General features: G+C 53.5%; 1 protein-coding gene across 2 annotated transcripts; it reads right to left on the bottom strand.

Moving 5' to 3' along the window:
- Positions 1 to 745: 745 nt before the first annotated feature.
- On the bottom strand, positions 746 to 13,191 carry FBXO42 (F-box protein 42). 2 transcript variants are annotated; one of them, XM_077260381.1, is made up of 11 exons: positions 13,030 to 13,166; positions 9,781 to 10,029; positions 7,135 to 7,251; positions 6,718 to 6,852; positions 6,252 to 6,434; positions 4,615 to 4,768; positions 4,409 to 4,519; positions 3,293 to 3,389; positions 3,163 to 3,219; positions 2,972 to 3,088; positions 746 to 2,893 (listed from the first exon to the last, which is right to left on the bottom strand). In XM_077260381.1, the coding sequence occupies exons 2-11, from the start codon at positions 10,019 to 10,021 to the stop codon at positions 1,850 to 1,852; spliced, it is 2,256 nt and encodes a 751-aa protein (XP_077116496.1). In that variant the 5' UTR covers positions 10,022 to 10,029; positions 13,030 to 13,166; the 3' UTR covers positions 746 to 1,849. The 2 variants fall into 2 exon arrangements, with proteins under 2 accessions (XP_077116496.1, XP_077116497.1); XM_077260382.1 differs by lacking the exon at positions 6,252 to 6,434 and having other exon boundaries at positions 13,030 to 13,191.
- Between the last annotated feature and the right edge of the window lie 6,993 nt (positions 13,192 to 20,184).

The following is a 20,184-nucleotide window of genomic DNA, read 5'->3' as shown; positions in this document are numbered from 1 at the left end:
CCCCCCTCACCCCACACAATCTCCCTTCGCCACACACACACTCCCCCCTCACACGCAGTCTCCCCTCGCCACACACACATTCCCCCCCTCGCCCCACACTCCCCGCTCACAGTCCCCCCCCCTCGCCACACACATTCCCCCTTGCCCTACACACCCCTCTCACACACCGTCCCCTCACCCCGCACTCACCCCGCCTCGGCCCGCACCACCCTCGCCTCACACACACACCGTCCCCCCCCCCCTCGCCCTACACACTCCCTTCTCTCACACACACACTAACCCCTCACCGTACCACCCCGTCCCCTCCTCACCCCACACTCCCCCCACCGTCCCCTTCGCCCCACACACTCCCCCCTTGCATACACTGTCCCCCCCCCCCCTCGCCCTGCACACGCTCCCTCACTCACACCCCTCGGCCCGCACCCCCCCCCCCCCCCACACACACCATCCCTCCTCCCCTCATTGTACATACCTTGCCCGGCACACTCCCCCTTTACACACCCTGCCCCCCTCGCCACACACACACCCCGTCCCCCTCACCCCACACCGTCCCCCCTTACACTCTCCCCCTTGCCCCACACACCGTCCCCCCCCCCCCCGCTCCTCTGGTTCATCTTCCCCTAAGAACTATGGGATGTGGTGTCTTTAGTCTGTTAGGGGCGGCCGTTCCCCTCCGCTGATGGTATTCAGGGTCGGCGTTTGTGCTGTAACTTAGACTCATGAAGCAGTGACCGACGGCCGCAGGTGACAATCAGGGAACTTTATTGCGATCCATCCCCTAATTCAGGAGCAGATACCAAGTGTGATAAAGACGCCCCCGAATCCAGGGCCGGCAGCTGCGCCAGGGACCGCTGGGGGGAGCGGAGACCTGATAGTGGGTGAGGGGCGGACCATGCGGATTGTAGAAAAGAACGTAGCAATAATTTAATCAGCAGCTGGAAAGCGTCTCCCCCCAATGATCCGGCAGCAAGAGTCGCCGGCCACCGCTACTCCCGACCACCTCCTCTCTGCAGTTAGAGGCTGCTACACCGCAAGCGCCCCGCTGCACGGCGCTGGGAGGGGGTGTTATAGTTTAGGTTTGCGGTGTGGTCAGAGGGTCCGGAGTGCGGGGGGACTGGGTATTTTCCTACGTTTCGCTCTTCCAGAGTCAACTTTTTTCCATGTTTTACTGATCACCCGCCGGAGTCTCATCTGATCGATCCACGTGTCCTGGGCCTAGAACACCCCAGAGGGGCATCCAGGAGGTGACCACGGACCACCGACCCCCCTCGCCACCTCCGGCCCCCCTCACCGAGAAGCTTTCACCGCTACCGAAATACAACAAATTGTTTTTCCTCAATTTTACGCAATGAGAAACACGGCTCAGATTAGATATGAAAAAAAAAATTAAAAACAAAATTCTTCCTCCTTCGTTTCCCCAATCGCTTGTATAATGCACGGCAGGGTGGTCCGGGTTTAACCCTACAACACCCAGGCCCTGCCGTACAGAGATGATGGCCGAGCTGTGCCCCCTCTGCTCGGCCCCAGCTCCTGCACCGGCCCCTCCATCCTCTCTAGGGACAATGGGCTCCGTAGTTTTAGAATCGGTCACGAGTTGCTGAATTAGGGGGTCTGCACCACGATTAGGAGGGTGACTGGAGGATTTAGCACGATGCCCCGATGGCTCCCAGAATACCCCGGGCCCATAGAGTGGGGTCCATCATAGATTGGGGCTTTGCGCGTGTTGCAGACCATTGCAGAGAGGGGGTCACATCAGGATGGAGCGGGGGGTCGCGCTCATGTTATTATGGGGCACATGGTGTAAAGAGGGGGGGGGGGGGGAACATCTCCGGGGAAAGTGGCGGCCAGATTATCTCTTGGCTCTTACGAAATACAAGGCGTTGGTTTTGGGGTAATATTTCATGTTCTGTTTTTTGTCCATGAGACCCCCGAAAATAATGAGTTCCCCTCGGCCTTGCACGACCGTGTGCAGACTGGTCTCGGGGGGCCCCACCACAGAGCTATTGCTGAACACCTTCCATTTTACTCGGCCCCGTTCGCGAGGCCCCTGAATGTCCAAGGCGTACATCTGCATGGGTTTGCAGTTCATGCTCTGATATAAGGGCTTCCCCACATTCAGCGACTGGGGCGGGTGATGTCCTAGACGACGGGCGATGGTGGGCAGGGAATGGCCGTCACTCTGGGCCGGGGCAGGCCGTGGCGATGCGGCTTCCGAGCCACTGCTGGGAGATCCTGGGGAAGTGAGGGTGGGAGGGCTGACGGGGTTAGCGGCCCCCTGGGATGAGGACGTGACCAGGGCACGAACAGCTTCCAGACCCCGCCGAAGGGCCCCAGGCGACACCGCTCCGGACAGCGTGGACATAATGTGCGGGGGCGTGTGCACGCCATTGGTCAGTTCAGGGGGGTTTCTACTTGCAGGGTCAAGATCTAAGTCCCCCCGTTTCCATGTGCAATCCTCTGCACCGAGACATAAATCCTTCTGCTCCGGCAGAGACCCCCGGCGAGGAGGAGGAATGGGGGCTGCCTTGTGATCACAGCTGTCAGCAGCAGAGGGAGAAGTCACTGGCAAGGGGCTGTCCATGGCTGCCGCCGGTGATATACTGCCCCCATTAAGGACAGGAGACAGACCATCGCTCCGGGCGGGGGAGAGGCTGCCCTCGCGGGAACTACCTCCAGTCTGCCGTGGTGGCCGGGGCCTGAGAGTTCCCCAGCGGCCATTCACACAAGGGGCTTCATCAGGCGCTCGCACCGGGGAGTGTGATCTGTATTCTCTGGTCTCCGGTGCCAGGGCAGGTGGAGTCGCACTGATCGGGGACGGACGGGAATTCAAGCTTGGACTGAGAGGAGCTCGGCCGCTGGGCGCCTGGCTGAACACCACCACACACTGTCCGACCTGTGAGGGACGGAGGAAACATGGTCACCATTCTGGGCTCAGCGAGCGAGACGTCCTGCAGGCCTCAGGGGCACTTACCCTACAAGCCGGGTGGCACCACAGCTCCGGGGCTCCGTGCTCCTCATTTTCCACCTTCAGCTGCTGCCAGGTCCAGGGGCTCGTGTTCATGTGCAGGAGCCAGGCGTCCTTAAAGAGCTGAAACCGGAAACGTTCCTGCAGTCAGTGACACGGACACGGGGTGTTACATGGGCCAGGACACGGCCACTCACCGCATTTGGTCCTCCGCAGCCGCCCAGGATCAGGATCGTCTCGCTGTCAATCACGATCTGTACGAAGGACAGAATCACGTTATCTTCCCGTGTGACCCAATGTGAGGGGAGGACATGATGCCGAGCGTACCTGGGACTGTCCTCCGCGGGGGTGCGGGCAGGGACCCGAGATGTTGGGCTTGGACCACGACCACTGCTCCATGTCGAGCACCCAGACATCACTACTCCTGGAAGACAAGATCATTCTTATGCATCTACGGGTGACATCTTGGGCCACGTTCACACTAGTGAAGAGCTCCAGTAAGGTCTAATGGACGAACGTCCGACCACTTTCCATCTGTGTCCTTCAGACTTCTCTATTGTGTCCAGTAAAGAAGGACTGATGGAAAGGAGTGCGCACGTCTCCATCATAGGACCTGGCAGGGGGTGACGTGTATTGGACACAGGCTCCAGGAATTAAGTGAAAGGCCCCGTGACGAGATTCCCAGCACTCTGCTGCAATGTGAACATGGCCTTCCTGTCGCCTCTTTCACCTCCGATCCGTCCTCTGCGAAGAGCAGCTCTTCCCCGGTGAGTCCTCTCCCCTGGAGAGCAGCGGACGGATCGCAGGGGAAAGAACTTAAAGATAAAAACCACAAAGAAGCCGTCACATTATGGCCTCCGGTCACATAACAGAGCGCAACTGGGTGGAGAATGGGGCGAATCAATGTTTGATGGTACGAAGACCACCCATGCAGCCAGGGCCCATGAGGTCTAGGGGGCAAAGGGGCCAACAAATTGGGTTATGTAAATCCAACAGTATTAAGACAAAGCTGAAAGCTGGCAGCGAAAAGATCCTAAAAACACATGTAGAGGACACCATGGAGGAGGCCTCATGGGCATCGCCACATCCGAGGCCCGGTGACGTGGCAGCTCTGGGCAGGTGTGTGATGCTTTGGCAGTCACTGCGGCTCTGGGTCAGTCACGTGGTGGCGCTGGGCAGGTGCGTGGCCCCGGGCCGGTCACGGCGGCTCTAAATGCGATTGTTCGTGTGCCCGTGGTCTATACTGTGAAGACGCCATCTGGTACAAACTGTGTGTGTTTTATCCATTAAACCCTATCCACCTACAAGTCCATCCTTAGTGTGCGGACCCCACCGGGGGAGGGATTTCTGTATGCGCCTGACTTGTTTATGTGTCGCCCCATTTCCTATGCTGTTGGCCGCGCCCCGACATTGGTATCGTAGGTGAACACAAAGTCATCTTACATTTGGCGAGAACCTAGAGATCCCCCGAAGACGATCATCTTGTCACCAATCACACAGGATGAATGGCCGGCCATCGGTGGGGGGCCGTGGGTGGTCACAATGCAGTTCCACCTGGAAGGACGACATGCGGTTACTGCAGAAAAGCCGGGATGAGATGGGGGCCATGACGGGGGGGGGGGGGGGGGGGGGGGGAAATCACATCTTACCAGTTCTTAGATGGGGAGTACGTATGGATCTCATCAAAGAAGCGTTCGGGCTGATGTAAGGGGTACGGGCTCGGCCGCGTCCACCCCCCGAACAGAACCAGCAGCTCCTTGTACACGACCAGTGTGGCCCCGGCCTTGGGGGACGGATAGGAACCTGGGAACCAGAGAGGAGTCAGATTCAGTGCGGCCAGCGACGCGAGGGTGAACGTGGCTGGGATTTACCCCGTCGTGTCACGGTTTTTTTTTTTTTTCCTCCCTGAAGTCGTGGGAACCCTGGGTTTGAATTTATGACAATTCTGGGGTTTCTATTTCGTTCGGGCGTCAGACGTTCTCTCGGAGGACCGGACTTTTGCTCAGTGATCATTTTTGGGGATTTGAAATAAGGGGAACAAACCTTCGTCCATGGGGGAAACCTGAACCTGCGATCATCTGATCACTCATCCTATCGCAATACTTCAGTAAGTGGAAGAAATGTCCATCTGCCGCATCGGAGCACCAGGATAGCGGGGGGATTCAGAGACCCCAGCAGCGATGGCAACCACTGCACGATCGAGTCATGGAAAAGAGGGGTGCTGGGCACCTTAATGAACCCTCCATTGTGTCTGCAGCACTTAAGTGCCGCTTTCCATGATTGCTAGTGGCATTTAAGGGGTTACCAGCAGTGAATGGAGCCCATACTGGTCACAGTCGGCCCCCGCTACACACCTGCACCAGACATCGTACGTCCTGTCAGTAATGGGTTAATGGAGACCCTGAGACATCGGCGGGATGATTTCTGCATGGAGGTGCGGTATACGCTCCCATATTGTATAAATATAGGCGCCCCTCCCCAGCACCGTGTGACCATCGCCCAGACAGGAATCCAGTTCTGATGCCAGAGACTGGTGGGAAAAATTCCTGCCAAATTCCCGAGGGAATCCTAGGCAGAGAAGGGGCGAGGGGAAGGGTCACATCTACAGACACCCAGAAGACTGGGGAGATCACAGGGTCACAGCACAGCCAGGCGTGCGGGATCTGAGGGGACCACGCATTCAGCAGACCGAGCGATGACAGGCGCAGTGTTCACGGCGTGGTCGCTCCGGGCAGATTTCACCAGTGACTGGGAGCCACCACAAGAAACCACTGGGAAATCGCAGGGCTACAGGTCCGACACTTCACACGGCTGCGCTGCAATCAATGCTGCTCCACCGGTCACAGAGAAAGCCTGGTCCCGTCACATCCTGGGCGATCGTCCTGTCGGGTCCCTACACGGCGAGTGACGCCAGCGCTCAGGGTGTGTGTGATCCGGCAGTAACATCCGCAGCCCGGCCTGCACCGCGCGCCCACAGCCGGCGGAGAAGAGGCCGGACTCTCAGGGAATGAGGGTTTCTTTTTCGCCATTTCACTGGACTTGAATTTTCCCCCGTTTTCAGTACAATATTTGATGAAATGAATGGTGACATCCGTCTGACAACAAACACGCCCCGATACGGCCACATCGATGGGAAAACACAAACATAAGTGGAGAAAAACAAAAATCTTCTGTTAGGAAAGGGTTAACGACGCCAGAATCACAGCACCGCGAGCAGCTGAGCGAAGGCAATGAAATCTACACATCGTGTCCAAGGGAAATCCGGAGCCCACCCACGGCACCTCACCTAGGCACAAGTTGCGACACGGCGCCTGGGCAGCTTTCCAGAGACAATGAGCTGATGCCTGCGAACCTGCCGGCCGGGTGCTGCCCGCGGAGCAGGGTGGGACTGTGGCTCCTCCCGTGGGATACTGCTCCGCAGCGTACTCCCAGGGAGCAGTGGGAATCCGGTCCAGACTGCAGCTCCCTGCTGTAGGGGAAGGGTTAATACTGAAATCTGCCATCCTGATCCCAGGGATGTGCACGAGGCCATGTCTGTTCCTCTGTTCCTACAATTCGGGCCATCCGGTCACCCACAGATTACGCCCCCATAACAGAGGAGCGCGCGGGTGTCAGACCTCGGAGGATCACCTCCTACCCTGCTGCATCAGTAGACGGACACAACGTGATGGTTGTCTCCAGCGTCTACATCCCCCAGCTCCCATCATCTTACAGATTCCATAGACGGACCCCCAGAAGCAGGCTGCACCCACCTGACGCCAGAGGACGGATCCACTCTTTGCTGTTCAGGTCCAGTCGCCACAAGTCATTGAAGGCGGCGTTACAGCTACTCTGCGTGCAGCCGCCGAACACGTACATGGACTGGTTGGGGTCGTAGTAACAAGAACCTGGGGGACAAAGCCTCATAAGTGTGACACCCGGACATTCATCCACAGCAAGAGCAGGAATACTCCCATCATCCAGCACGGAGGCCGAGCAGAGGACCCCAACTAATAGTCTCATCCGTAACAACCAGCGATGACAGCAGTGGATGGTACACAGTGACCAGGGGTCCGGAGACCCTCACTGCTGGCACTGCTATATGGGCTGATCACTCGTCAGACTACAGTGGTACAGAAGGGTCCCTTTAGTTCCCCCCCGCAGCCCTGTAGTGTTCCTGCTGTACTCACTGTGAGAGAAGCGCTGAGTTATCGGGGTCCCGGGGTACGGGTAGGTGCGGCTTTCCCACTGGATATTTCCATCATGAACGGCTTTAATGAATCCATGGTAACACTGGTGAGCGACTCCTGGAGGAAGAGGAAGGGATATATATGTATATACACACGCACACACACAGTATATACGGCGACAGGCACCAGTGTATCCCTCAGGAGCGATGGAGACGGCCCCCCGTGCACAGAGATGGATCCCCGCGGCCCCTCCATTACAGGCAGATTAGGTACATTGCAGCGGCACTCGCTCCTGAGGGGGCTTTGCCGTCATTCTTGTGGCGCCGCTGACATCTTTCCCTCTGTGCTGTGACGTACAGAAGCCGCCAGGAGGATGAGCGCGACGTCGGACGGACGGTGTGAACACTGCTCTGCAGTGGGACATTTTATGGGGAACTTCTGCTGCGTATCATCAGGGGGAATCTGCAAGACAAAGCTGTAGTGCGCACAGGGCCGACTAAGATTTAGGCTCACTCATTTTACTACTAGTGACATTTTAAGTGGGGAGAATAAGTATGTGATATGCTGCCGATTCTGCAAGTTTTCGCACCTACGAAGAATGGAAGCTCGGTAATTTTTATCGTAAGTACACTTCACCGAAAGACAGAATCTGCAGCCCTGTTAGTTTTCTGTAAGAAGCCTCCTACTCCACACTCATTACCTGGATTAGTTGCCCCTGTTTGACCTCAGTACCTGTATAAAAGACACCTGTCCTCAGACTCAATCACACTCCAACCTCTCCACCATGGCCAAGACCAAAGAGATAAGGACACCAGGGATAAAATTATAGACCTGAACAAGGCTGGGATGGGCTAACGAACAATAGGCACTCAGCTTGGTGAGAAGGTAATAACTGTTGGCACAATTATTAGAGAATGGAAGAAACAAGATAACTGTCAATCTTCCTCCGTCTGGGGCTCCATGCCAAATCTTGCCTCGTGGTGTAAGGATGATTCTGAGAAAGTTCAGGAATCAGCCCAGAATTACACAGGAGGACCTGGTCAATGACCTGAAGAGAGCTGGGATCACAGTCTCAAACATTACTGTTAGTAACACACTATGACATTATGGATTAAAATTCTGCAGGGCACGCAAGGTCCCCCTGCTCACACCGGCACATGGAATCATAGAATGGTAGAGTTGGAAGGGATCTCCTGGGTCATCTGGTCCAACCCCTGCTCAAAGCAGGATTCACTAAATCATCCCAGTCAGATGTCTGTCCATCTGGATGATCAAGAGGAGGCATGGGAGAAGGTCATGTGGTCAGATGAGACCAAAACAGAACGTTTTCGTATCAACTCCACTTGCCATGCTTTAAGGAAGAAGGATGAGTACAACCCCAAGAACACCGACCCAACCGTGAAGCATGGTGGGGGAACATCATACTTTGTTTTCTGAAAAGGAGACAGGATGACTGCATCATATTGATGGAAGGATGGATGTGGTCATGTATCATAAGATTTTGGCTAACAACTTGCTTCTCTCAGTAAGAGCATTGAAGATGGGTCGGGGCTGGGTGTCTCAGCATGACAATCACCCAAAATACACAGCCAGGGCAACTAAGGAGTGGCTCCGGAAAAAAAAGCATTTGAAGGTCCTGGAGTGGCCTCCCAGTCTCCAGACCTGAACCGGCCTCCCAGTCTCCAGACCTGAACCCTATAGAAAAATCTTTGGAGGAAGCTGAAACTCAATGTTGCCCAGTGACAACCCTGAAACCTGAAAGATCTGGAGAAGATCTGTATGGAGGAGGGGGCCAAGATCCCTGCTGCAGTGTGTGCAAACCTGGTCAGGAACTACCAGAAACATCTCACCTCTGTAATTGCAATCAAAGGTTTCTGGACCAAATATTAAGTTCTGTTTTTCTATTGTATCAAATACTTGTTTTATGCAATAAAATGCAAATTAAAGGGAACCTGTCCGCAGGATTGTGCTCAGTGACTACAGACAATGTCAGGTTGGCGCCATTATACTTATTACACTGATACCTGTGATCAGGATTGTGCTCAGTGACTACAGACAGTGGCAGGTAGGCGCCGTTATACAGATTACACTGATACCTGTGATCAGGATTGTGCTCAGTGACTACAGTGTCAGGTTGGCGCCATTACACTGATACCTGTGACACTGTCTGTAGTCACTGAGCACAATCCTGATCACAGGTATCAGTGTAATCAGTATAACGGCACCGACCTGACACTGCCTGTAGTCACTGAGCACAATCCTGATCACAGGTATCAGACGTTGAGTCTGGATGACGAGCAGAAAAGTTCTTCTCAATTTCTATTAATGGTAATGAGCGGGCAGATGCCGGACCTGGAAACCAGCCATCTGCGAGGAGCAATCAGGGAGACGCCGCCAGAACAGACACATTTCAGGAAGTTTGGGGTGTGTAAACTTTTGCATCATATCCTGTCTGGATCAAGTAAAGCTGCCCCTGTCCAGCGCCTACAGCGCCCGTGCAGAGCTGCGTCTCCATAATGACAGGCCACACAAGCCCAGCATGGACCCCTCCCAGCGGTCCGTCCACACACGGCAAGCACAGACCGGACCCCCATTATCACTAGCACAGAGGACATGGCGGCTGCAGGGTGGAGGGCTGCACCTTACCCTTGATGAGCCGGTACCACTGCTTACACACCAGGGCGGCCGTCTTGTGCTCCTGGTACGGAGACAGGAAGGACAGGATGTATTCCAGGACCTCCTCCGGCAGCTCACACATGGACCGCTTGTGCTTGGTCCCCCCAGACGTGGCCTGCGCCTCTTCGTCTTGCTCCATGGTCCCGTCTACTGCGTCCTCTCCATCTATGGCCATGAACGCGTCATCTTCACTCTCAGAGGAGCCGGCCATGGCACGTCCTGCAACAGAGAAAACGTCAGAGGGTTAATGAAAGAGTGACAGGGGGCAAGAAAATGGTGAAGCTACAGCTCAGACTAGTGCAGGGGTCTCCGGACACAACCCCCTGAGCAGACCAGGGGCCGACCGCAGGTCGGGGGATCCTGCAGGCTCCATGTCATACACAGAGCAGCCCCACACAAAGCCTCCTGTGAGGGGACGTCCGATCACCACAGGACAGAGGAGAAACAGACCAGTGGGGGGACAAGAATGGAAGCCCCCTGTGTATGGAGCGGTGGAGACCACCACACCTACAGTGTATGGAGAGAGGTCACACAGGGGACATGGGGGCCCAGATGGTCACACACTGAGGTCCCAGCAAGTCACTCGGCTCATCTATGCCAAAGCTGTGATACACGTTTGTGGGACAACCCCTTTAATGGAAGCCATGGCTAACAGCCGCACACCAGAGCCAATATCCCATGATGCTCTGCAGGTCATCTCTACAGGCCGCAGAGAGGGTCACAGGACAGCGGCCGCGTGTGACGTAAAGAGGCTCAGTACCACAGAACACTTCCAGAACAGCCACAGGCCTGTTGTGCTGTGGAAGATCACCCTGGTTTGGTGAAGCCACTGCACAGCTGCAGACAATCAGCGGCGTGTGAAAGGAGGCCGAGACGCTGGTCAGGACGATAATTAACCCTGATGCTAATGAGAGTCGCAACATTCACAGCAAACAGAAGCTCGAAAGAGGGGCACAAAGGAAGCCCCAGGGAGTCCTGACACCTCAATATCCCTGCAACACTGAATCAGGGGATCTAATACAATGAGAAGCCCCTCAGACGGGGGTCCGCGCCCCATACACCTCACTGGACAAGAAAAACCTGCGGCAAAACGAGGAGAAGAAGAAGATTCTCAAACAAGGTAACACTCATCAATCCCAAAACACAAGGTGAACGAAGAAAAGAAAAATGTAAATTCCATCAACAGCCGGTGACCGCCCGTCGACCCCTTAGCCGGTAGGCGGTGACCGCCCGTCGACCCCTTAGCCGGTAGGCGGTGACCGCCCGTCGACCCCTTAGCCGGTAGGCGGTGACCGCCCGTCGACCCCTTAGCCGGTAGGCGGTGACCGCCCGTCGACCCCTTAGCCGGTAGGCGGTGACCGCCCGTCGACCCCTTAGCCGGTAGGCGGTGACCGCCCGTCGACCCCTTAGCCGGTAGGCGGTGACCGCCCGTCGACCCCTTAGCCGGTAGGCGGTGACCGCCCGTCGACCCCTTAGCCGGTAGGCGGTGACCGCCCGTCGACCCCTTAGCCGGTAGGCGGTGACCGCCCGTCGACCCCTTAGCCGGTAGGCGGTGACCGCCCGTCGACCCCTTAGCCGGTAGGCGGTGACCGCCCGTCGACCCCTTAGCCGGTAGGCGGTGACCGCCCGTCGACCCCTTAGCCGGTAGGCGGTGACCGCCCGTCGACCCCTTAGCCGGTAGGCGGTGACCGCCCGTCGACCCCTTAGCCGGTAGGCGGTGACCGCCCGTCGACCCCTTAGCCGGTAGGCGGTGACCGCCCGTCGACCCCTTAGCCGGTAGGCGGTGACCGCCCGTCGACCCCTTAGCCGGTAGGCGGTGACCGCCCGTCGACCCCTTAGCCGGTAGGCGGTGACCGCCCGTCGACCCCTTAGCCGGTAGGCGGTGACCGCCCGTCGACCCCTTAGCCGGTAGGCGGTGACCGCCCGTCGACCCCTTAGCCGGTAGGCGGTGACCGCCCGTCGACCCCTTAGCCGGTAGGCGGTGACCGCCCGTCGACCCCTTAGCCGGTAGGCGGTGACCGCCCGTCGACCCCTTAGCCGGTAGGCGGTGACCGCCCGTCGACCCCTTAGCCGGTAGGCGGTGACCGCCCGTCGACCCCTTAGCCGGTAGGCGGTGACCGCCCGTCGACCCCTTAGCCGGTAGGCGGTGACCGCCCGTCAACCCCTTAGCCGGTAGGCGGTGACCGCCCGTCGACCCCTTAGCCGGTAGGCGGTGACCGCCCGTCGACCCCTTAGCCGGTAGGCGGTGACCGCCCGTCGACCCCTTAGCCGGTAGGCGGTGACCGCCCGTCGACCCCTTAGCCGGTAGGCGGTGACCGCCCGTCGACCCCTTAGCCGGTAGGCGGTGACCGCCCGTCGACCCCTTAGCCGGTAGGCGGTGACCGCCCGTCGACCCCTTAGCCGGTAGGCGGTGACCGCCCGTCGACCCCTTAGCCGGTAGGCGGTGACCGCCCGTCGACGTTTTCTCTCCATCATTGTTCACATTTGTGTAGATCTGAGCTGTGAGATTTCCTTCTCTGCTGAGATCCTCCGTCCACATCACAGGCGCCTTCTACTGACGCCATTGTGGATGCTCAGATACCGCGACGAGATCCTGGGGCCACTCATTCACCATCCTCAAGCTGCAGCAACGTGATGCACAGTCCCTGTACCCCCCCATTGCAGTGAAATGATGCATGGCCCCCCATGGTGACCCGGCCCGCTCCCCCCTTACCACACACTGAGGGGCACCGGGCCCGCTCCCCCCTTACCACACACTGAGGGGCACCGGGCCCGCTCCCCCCTTACCACACACTGAGGGGCACCGGGCCCGCTCCCCCCTTACCACACACTGAGGGGCACCGGGCCCGCTCCCCCCTTACCACACACTGAGGGGCACCGGGCCCACTCCCCCTTACCACACACTGAGGGGCACCGGGCCCACTCCCCCTTACCACACACTGAGGGGCACCGGGCCCACTCCCCCTTACCACACACTGAGGGGCACCGTTATGGCAACAATAAGTAATGTAACAATAACAATCAACTAAAGGCTGAAACCAGAGACAACCAGCGAGCGCAGCAAAGACATCTGACAACTGCACTGCAGAGCTGACAACCCCCGGCCTGTAGCACGGGACATCACCAATGGCCACAGTGATGAGAAGACCGTCAGCATGGATGAGACAGCAGTGAGGCGGCGCAGAGGATGACACGTCCATAACAACACTCAGCTCTCACCCGGCGAGACCGCTCTCTCCAACAGCGCGGCCGGATCTCCCCGGTCACGGAGCCGCCATCTTCACAAGCAGCGACAGAAGAGGAAGAGCCCGAGCCGTCAGGGGCGCGCACGTATACGACGATGATCACACGCACGTACTACACGCACAACACAAGCCAGACGCCATGATGAGAAGGTCATTCTGTTAAAGCGCAGGCGCAGTGCAACCGTCGTGACCCGAGACGCCATATAGGGAAGGGAAGAAACAAAAACAGGAAGAAGAGAAACACAACTGATCACATCATGCCCCGACATATCCACAGTGCCCCCATAATAACAGCCTCAGTGCCCCCATAATAACAGCCTCAGTGCCCCAACATATCCACAGTGTCCCCATAATAACAGCCTCAGTGCCCTCAACATGTCCACAGTGCCCCCATAACAGCCTCAGTGCCCCCAACATATCCACAGTGCCCCCATAATAACAGCCTCAGTGCCCCCAACATATCCACAGTGCCCCCATAATAACAGCCCTAGTGCCCCCAACATATCCACAGTGCCCCCATAATAACAGCCTCAGTGCCCTCAACATGTCCACAGTGCCCCCATAATAACAGCCTCAGTGCCCCCAACATATCCACAGTGCCCCCATAATAACAGCCTCAGTGCCCTCAACATGTCCACAGTGTCCCCATAATAACAGTCTCAGTGCCCCAACATATCCACATTGCCCCCATAATAACAGCCTCAGTGCCCCCAACATTTCCACATTGCCCCATAATAACAGCTGCAGTGCCCCCAACATATCCACAGTGTCCCCATAATAACAGCCTGTGCCCCCAACATATCCACAGTGCCCCTATAATAACAGCCTCAGTGCCCCCAACATATCCACAGTGCCCCCATAATAACAGCCTCAGTGCCCCCAACATATCCACAGTGCCCCCATAATAACAGCCTCAGTGCCCCCCAACATATCCACAGTGTCCCCATAATAACAGCCGCAGTGCCCCCAACATATCCACAGTGCCCCCATAATAACAGCCTCAGTGCCCCCAACATATCCACAGTGCCCCCATAATAACAGCCTCAGTGCCCCCAACATATCCACATTGCCCCCATAATAACAACCTCAGTGCCCCCAACATATCCACATTGCCCCCATAATAACAGCCGCAGTGCCCCCAACATATCCACAGTGCCCCCATAATAACAGCCTCAGTGCCCCCAACATATCCACAGTGTCCCCATAATAACAGCCTCAGTGCCCCCAACATATCCACAGTGCCCCCATAATAACAGCCTCAGTGCCCCCAACATGTCCACAGTGCCCCCATAATAACAGCCTCAGTGCCCCCCAACATATCCACAGTGTCCCCATAATAACAGCCTCAGTGCCCTCAACATGTCCACAGTGTCCCCATAATAACAGTCTCAGTGCCCCAACATATCCACATTGCCCCCATAATAACAGCCTCAGTGCCCCCAACATTTCCACATTGCCCCATAATAACAGCCGCAGTGCCCCCAACATATCCACAGTGTCCCCATAATAACAGCCTGTGCCCCCAACATATCCACAGTGCCCCTATAATAACAGCCTCGGTGCCCCCAACATATCCACAGTGCCCCCATAATAACAGCCTCAGTGCCCCCAACATATCCACAGTGCCCCCATAATAACAGCCTCAGTGCCCCCCAACATATCCACAGTGTCCCCATAATAACAGCCGCAGTGCCCCCAACATATCCACAGTGCCCCCATAATAACAGCCTCAGTGCCCCCAACATATCCACAGTGCCCCCATAATAACAGCCTCAGTGCCCCCAACATATCCACATTGCCCCCATAATAACAACCTCAGTGCCCCCAACATATCCACATTGCCCCCATAATAACAGCCGCAGTGCCCCCAACATATCCACAGTGCCCCCATAATAACAGCCTCAGTGCCCCCAACATATCCACAGTGTCCCCATAATAACAGCCTCAGTGCCCCCAACATATCCACAGTGCCCCCATAATAACAGCCTCAGTGCCCCCAACATGTCCACAGTGCCCCCATAATAACAGCCTCAGTGCCCCCAACATATCCACAGTGTCCCCATAATAACAGCCACAGTGCCCCCAACATATCCACAGTGCCCCCATAATAACAGCCGCAGTGCCCCCAACATATCCACAGTGCCCCCATAATAACAGCCTCAGTGCCCCCAACATATCCACAGTGTCCCCATAATAACAGCCTCAGTGCCCCCAACATATCCACAGTGCCCCCATAATAACAGCCTTAGTGCCCCAACATATCCACAGTGCCCCCATAATAAGAGCCTCAGTGCTCCCAACCTATCCACAGTGTCCCCATAATAACAGCCTCTGTGCCCCCAACATATCCACAGTGTCCCCATAATAACAGCCACAGTGCCCCCAACATGTCCACAGCGCCCCCACCATGTCCACAGCGCCCCCAACATATCCACAGTGCCCCCATAATAACAGCCTCAGTGCCCCCCACATATCCACAGTGCCCCCATAATAACAGCCACTGTGCCCCCAACATATCCACAGTGCCCCCATAATAACAGCCTCAGAGCCCCCAACATATCCACAGTGCCCCTATAATAACAACCTCAGTGCCCCCAACATATCCACAGTGCCCCCATAATAACAGCCTCAGTGCCCCCAACATATCCACAGTGCCCCCATAATAACAGCCACAGTGCCCCCAACATGTCCACAGCGCCCCCAACATGTCCACAGCGCCCCCAACATATCCACAGTGCCCCCATAATAACAGCCTCAGTGCCCCCCAACATATCCACAGTGCCCCCATAATAACAGCCTCAGTGCCCCCAACATATCCACAGTGCCCCCATAATAACAGCTTCAGTGCCCCCCAACATATCCACAGTGTCCCCATAATAACAGCCTCAGTGCCCCCATCATATCCACAGTGCCCCCATAATAACAGCCTCAGTGCCACAACATATCCACAGTGCCCCCATAATAACAGCCTCAGAGCCCCCAACATATCCACAGTGCCCCCATAATAACAGCCTCAGAGCCCCCAACATATCCACAGTGCCCTCATAATAACAGCCTCAGTGCCCCCCAACATATCCACAGTGTCCCCATAATAACAGCCTCAGTGCCCCCAACATATCCACAGTGCCCCCATAATAACAGCCTCAGTGCCCCCAACATATCCACAGTGCCCCCATAATAACAGCCTCAGTGCCCCCAACATATCCAAAGTGTCCCCATAATAACAGCCTCTGTGCCCCCAACATATCCAAAGTGTCCCCATAATAACAGCCACAGTGCCCCCAACATGTCCACAGTGCCTCCAACATGTCTACAGCGCCCCCAACATATCCCCATAATAACAGCCTACTACTACTAACTACTATAATACTGCCCCTATGTACAAGAATATAACTACTATAATACTGCTCCTATGTACAAGAATATAACTACTATAATACTGCCCCTATGTACAAGAATATAACTACTATAACACTGCTCCTATGTACAAGAATATAACTACTATAATACTGCTCTTATGTACACGAATATAACTACTATAATACTGCTCCCTATGTTCAAGAATATAACTACGATAATACTCCCCCTATGTACAAGAATATAACTACTATAATACTACTCCTATGTACAAGAATAAAACTACTATAATACTGCTCCCTATGTACAAGAATATAACTACTATAATACTGCTCCCTATGTACAAGAATATAACTACTATAATACTGATCCTATATACAAAAATATAACTACTATAATACTGCTCCCTATGTACAAGAATATAACTACTATAATACTGCCCCTATGTACAAGAGTATAACTACTATAATACTGCCCCTATGTACAAGAATATAACTACTATAATACTGCTCCCTATGTACAAGAATATAACTACTATAATACTGCCCCTATATACAAGAATATAACTACTATAATACTGCCCTCTATATACAAGAATATAACTACTATAATACTGCCCCTATGTACAAGAATATAACTACTATAATACTGCCCCCTATGTACAAGAATATAACTACTATAATACTGCCCCTATATACAAGAATATAACTACTATAATACTGCCCTCTATACAAGAATATAACTACTATAATACTGCTCCTATGTACAAGAATAAAACTACTATAATACTGCTCCCTATGTACAAGAATATAACTACTATAATACTGCCCCCTATGTACAAGAATATAACTACTATAATACTGCCCCTCTGTACAAAAATATAACTACTATAATACTGCTCCCTATGTACAAGAATATAACTACTATAATACTGCCCCTATGTACAAGAGTATAACTACTATAATACTGCCCCTATGTACAAGAATATAACTACTATAATACTGCTCCCTATGTACAAGAATATAACTACTATAATACTGCCCCTATGTACAAGAATATAACTACTATAATACTGCTCCCTATGTACAAGAATATAACTACTATAATACTGCCCCTATGTACAAGAATATAACTACTATAATACTGCTCCCTATGTACAAGAATATAACTACTATAATACTGCCCCTATATACAAGAATATAACTACTATAATACTGCCCTCTATATACAAGAATATAACTACTATAATACTGCCCCTCTGTACAAGAATATAACTACTATAATACTGCCCCTATGTACAAGAATATAACTGCTATAATACTGCCCCTATGTACAAGAATATAACTATTATAATACTGCCTCCTATGTACAAGAATATAACTACTATAATACTGCCCCCTATGTACAAGAATATAACTGCTATAATACTGCACCTTTACTTGTCACTAACAGACTATGTAAATCTATGAGAAAAATTACACAGAAGTGATTGTGATAAAAATAACAGCGTTCTGCGTTCTCTGTGAGCGGTGTGGGGCACTCTGATGTCTCCTGTGTGACAGATAGCATGGAGGATCAGGTCATGGGCGGACATACAGCTGGTTCTACAGCTGCGGCTGCATCGGGGCCCGGAGGCTCCAGGAGGCCCCTGCAGGGCGGCTAATAATTAGGGCAATCTGGCCAGACTTCGGGGGTCCCCTGGCCAGATTGCCCTCATGTACGATGGGCAGGGAGAAATCCCTGTAGCTCCGCTGCCTGCAAGAGAAAATGACAGCGGAGCGGAGCTGCAGGGAATGGATCCGTCCTGGTTCCTGTCCGCGCTTCCTGTCTCTCACATGACATCATCATTCAGCGCCGCCGCTGTGCGAGACAGGAAGCTGCCGGCAATGCTGCGGCTTCAGAATACCGTGCGCAGAGGTGAGGTGTGTGTGTGCAGAGAGGTGAATGGTGCTGTGTGTGTGTGTAGGTGGAGGAGAGGGCCATGTTTGGGGTGATGTGACAGAAGGCAATGATTGGGTTGACAGAAAGGGCAATAATAGGGCTGGTGGGGGAGAAAGCAATGATGGGGGTAGTGGAAAGAGCATTAATGGGGGTGGTAGGGGAGGAGGAAATGATGGAGGTTGTGGAAAGGACAATGATGGGGTGGTCTGGAGGATGGAGGTGGTGAAATGGGTAATGATGGGGTGGTGGGGGAGAAGGCAATGATGGTGGCAGTGGAAAGGACAATGATGGGGGTGGTGGGGAGGTGGCAATGATGGAGGTGGTGGAATGGGTAATAATGGGGTGGTGGGGAGAAAGCAATGATGGAGGTGGTGAAGAAAGCAATTATTGGAGTGGGGGAGAGGGCAATAATGGGATGCGGTGGAGGAGGACAATGAGGGGTGTGGGGGATTGGGATAGGAGGAAGGGGGATTTATAATAGATTTAGGAACAGGGGAGGTGGAGGAAGATGTTATTATCGATTATTATGTCTAACACAGTCCCCTTAGTATATAGTGTACTCACTTATATATAGCACAGTCCCTTAGTATATAGTGTACTCACTTATTATGTGTAACACCATCCTTAGTTACATAGTTTCGTCTTTTGTTATGTATAACACCGTCCCTTATTACGTACCTTCCTCTCTAGTTATATATGTTGCCGTCCCTCATTATATAGCTTCCTCTGCTGTTATGCACAATGCTGTCTCTTACAGTGTATTCTTGTTATTTTTGTTATTCACAGCACCCTCTTTTATTACATAGTCCCCTCTCTTCTTACATATAAAATGACTGCTGATGGAGGAGCCACTGAACAGACTACCAGTCCATCAGCCACTCCATTACAAAAGAAGCTTTCCCATGCTCCATCATTGCATTATACAGCTAACAAGACAGGACGGTATGTAATAAAAAACAGGGCTCTATATAATCCAATATGTAAGGGATGGTGCTGTACATAATAAGAGAGGACACTGTGTAATAAGGGACGGCAATATACATAATAAAGGAGACTATGTAATATATACATGTATGTGTGTGTGGCTATATATATATATATATATATATATATATATATATATATATATATATATATATATATATATATATATATATATATATATATATATATATATACAGTATATTGTGAGACAGTGACCCGTTACAGCTAGGGAGCGCTGTTTGTGCTCTCCAGAATGTTCATGGAGGCGTAGTGAGGCCATGAGGGCGTACTGCAGACACAGATGTGGCTGTAATTAGATTAGTGAAGCAGTGACTGATTAAAAGCTCTGTAGTAGAGGGGGAGGTGGGTCAGTGTTGGTTTGGAAGCAGACAGAGAAGTTGTCTGCAGAGCTCTTTCTGTGTGGAGCAACACAGGGGCAGAAGGAACCAAAGAGACTGACACCCTGCGTCCCGGGCTGTCTTATGTTTACCCGGCTGCAATCCGGAGGATAGCGTGTGGTGCACAGCGTGAGTTGAGACTTGGTACCGGCGTGCGATCGCCCAGGGAAACTGGACAGAGGGAAGTCTGGTGTGTGTAGGGACTGCAAACTAAAGCCGTGTATTGTGTATTTCTAATGGACTGTGTGAAGTAACACAATAAAGGAACATTTTGTTTGAACTTGCTTGGGTCATTGCGTACGGTGCTACCGCTGCATCACAATATACACTGCTCAAAAAAATAAAGGGAACACTTAAACAACAGAATATAACTCCAAGTAAATCAGACTTCTGTGAAATCAAACTGTCCACTTAGGAAGCAACACTGTTTGACAATCAATTTCACCTGC

The sequence above is a fragment of the Ranitomeya variabilis genome, chromosome 4 (assembly GCF_051348905.1).
Source record: "Ranitomeya variabilis isolate aRanVar5 chromosome 4, aRanVar5.hap1, whole genome shotgun sequence".
Lineage (NCBI taxonomy): Eukaryota > Metazoa > Chordata > Amphibia > Anura > Dendrobatidae > Ranitomeya > Ranitomeya variabilis.
This window is presented reverse-complemented; position numbering and strand designations above follow the sequence as displayed.

Bases quoted from the DNA above. Each gene is read 5' to 3' on its own strand.
- FBXO42 (XM_077260381.1), bottom strand. From the start codon at position 10,021: ATGGCCGGCTCCTCTGAGAGTGAAGATGACGCGTTCATGGCCATAGAT. The intron at 6,435-6,717 runs GTGGGTGCAGCC...CTTCCCCTACAG, and splicing joins GATCCGTCCTCTGGCGTCAG to CAGGGAGCTGCAGTCTGGAC. The intron at 4,769-6,251 runs GTGAGGTGCCGT...TCTGGTTCCCAG, and splicing joins GTGTCGCAACTTGTGCCTAG to GTTCCTATCCGTCCCCCAAG.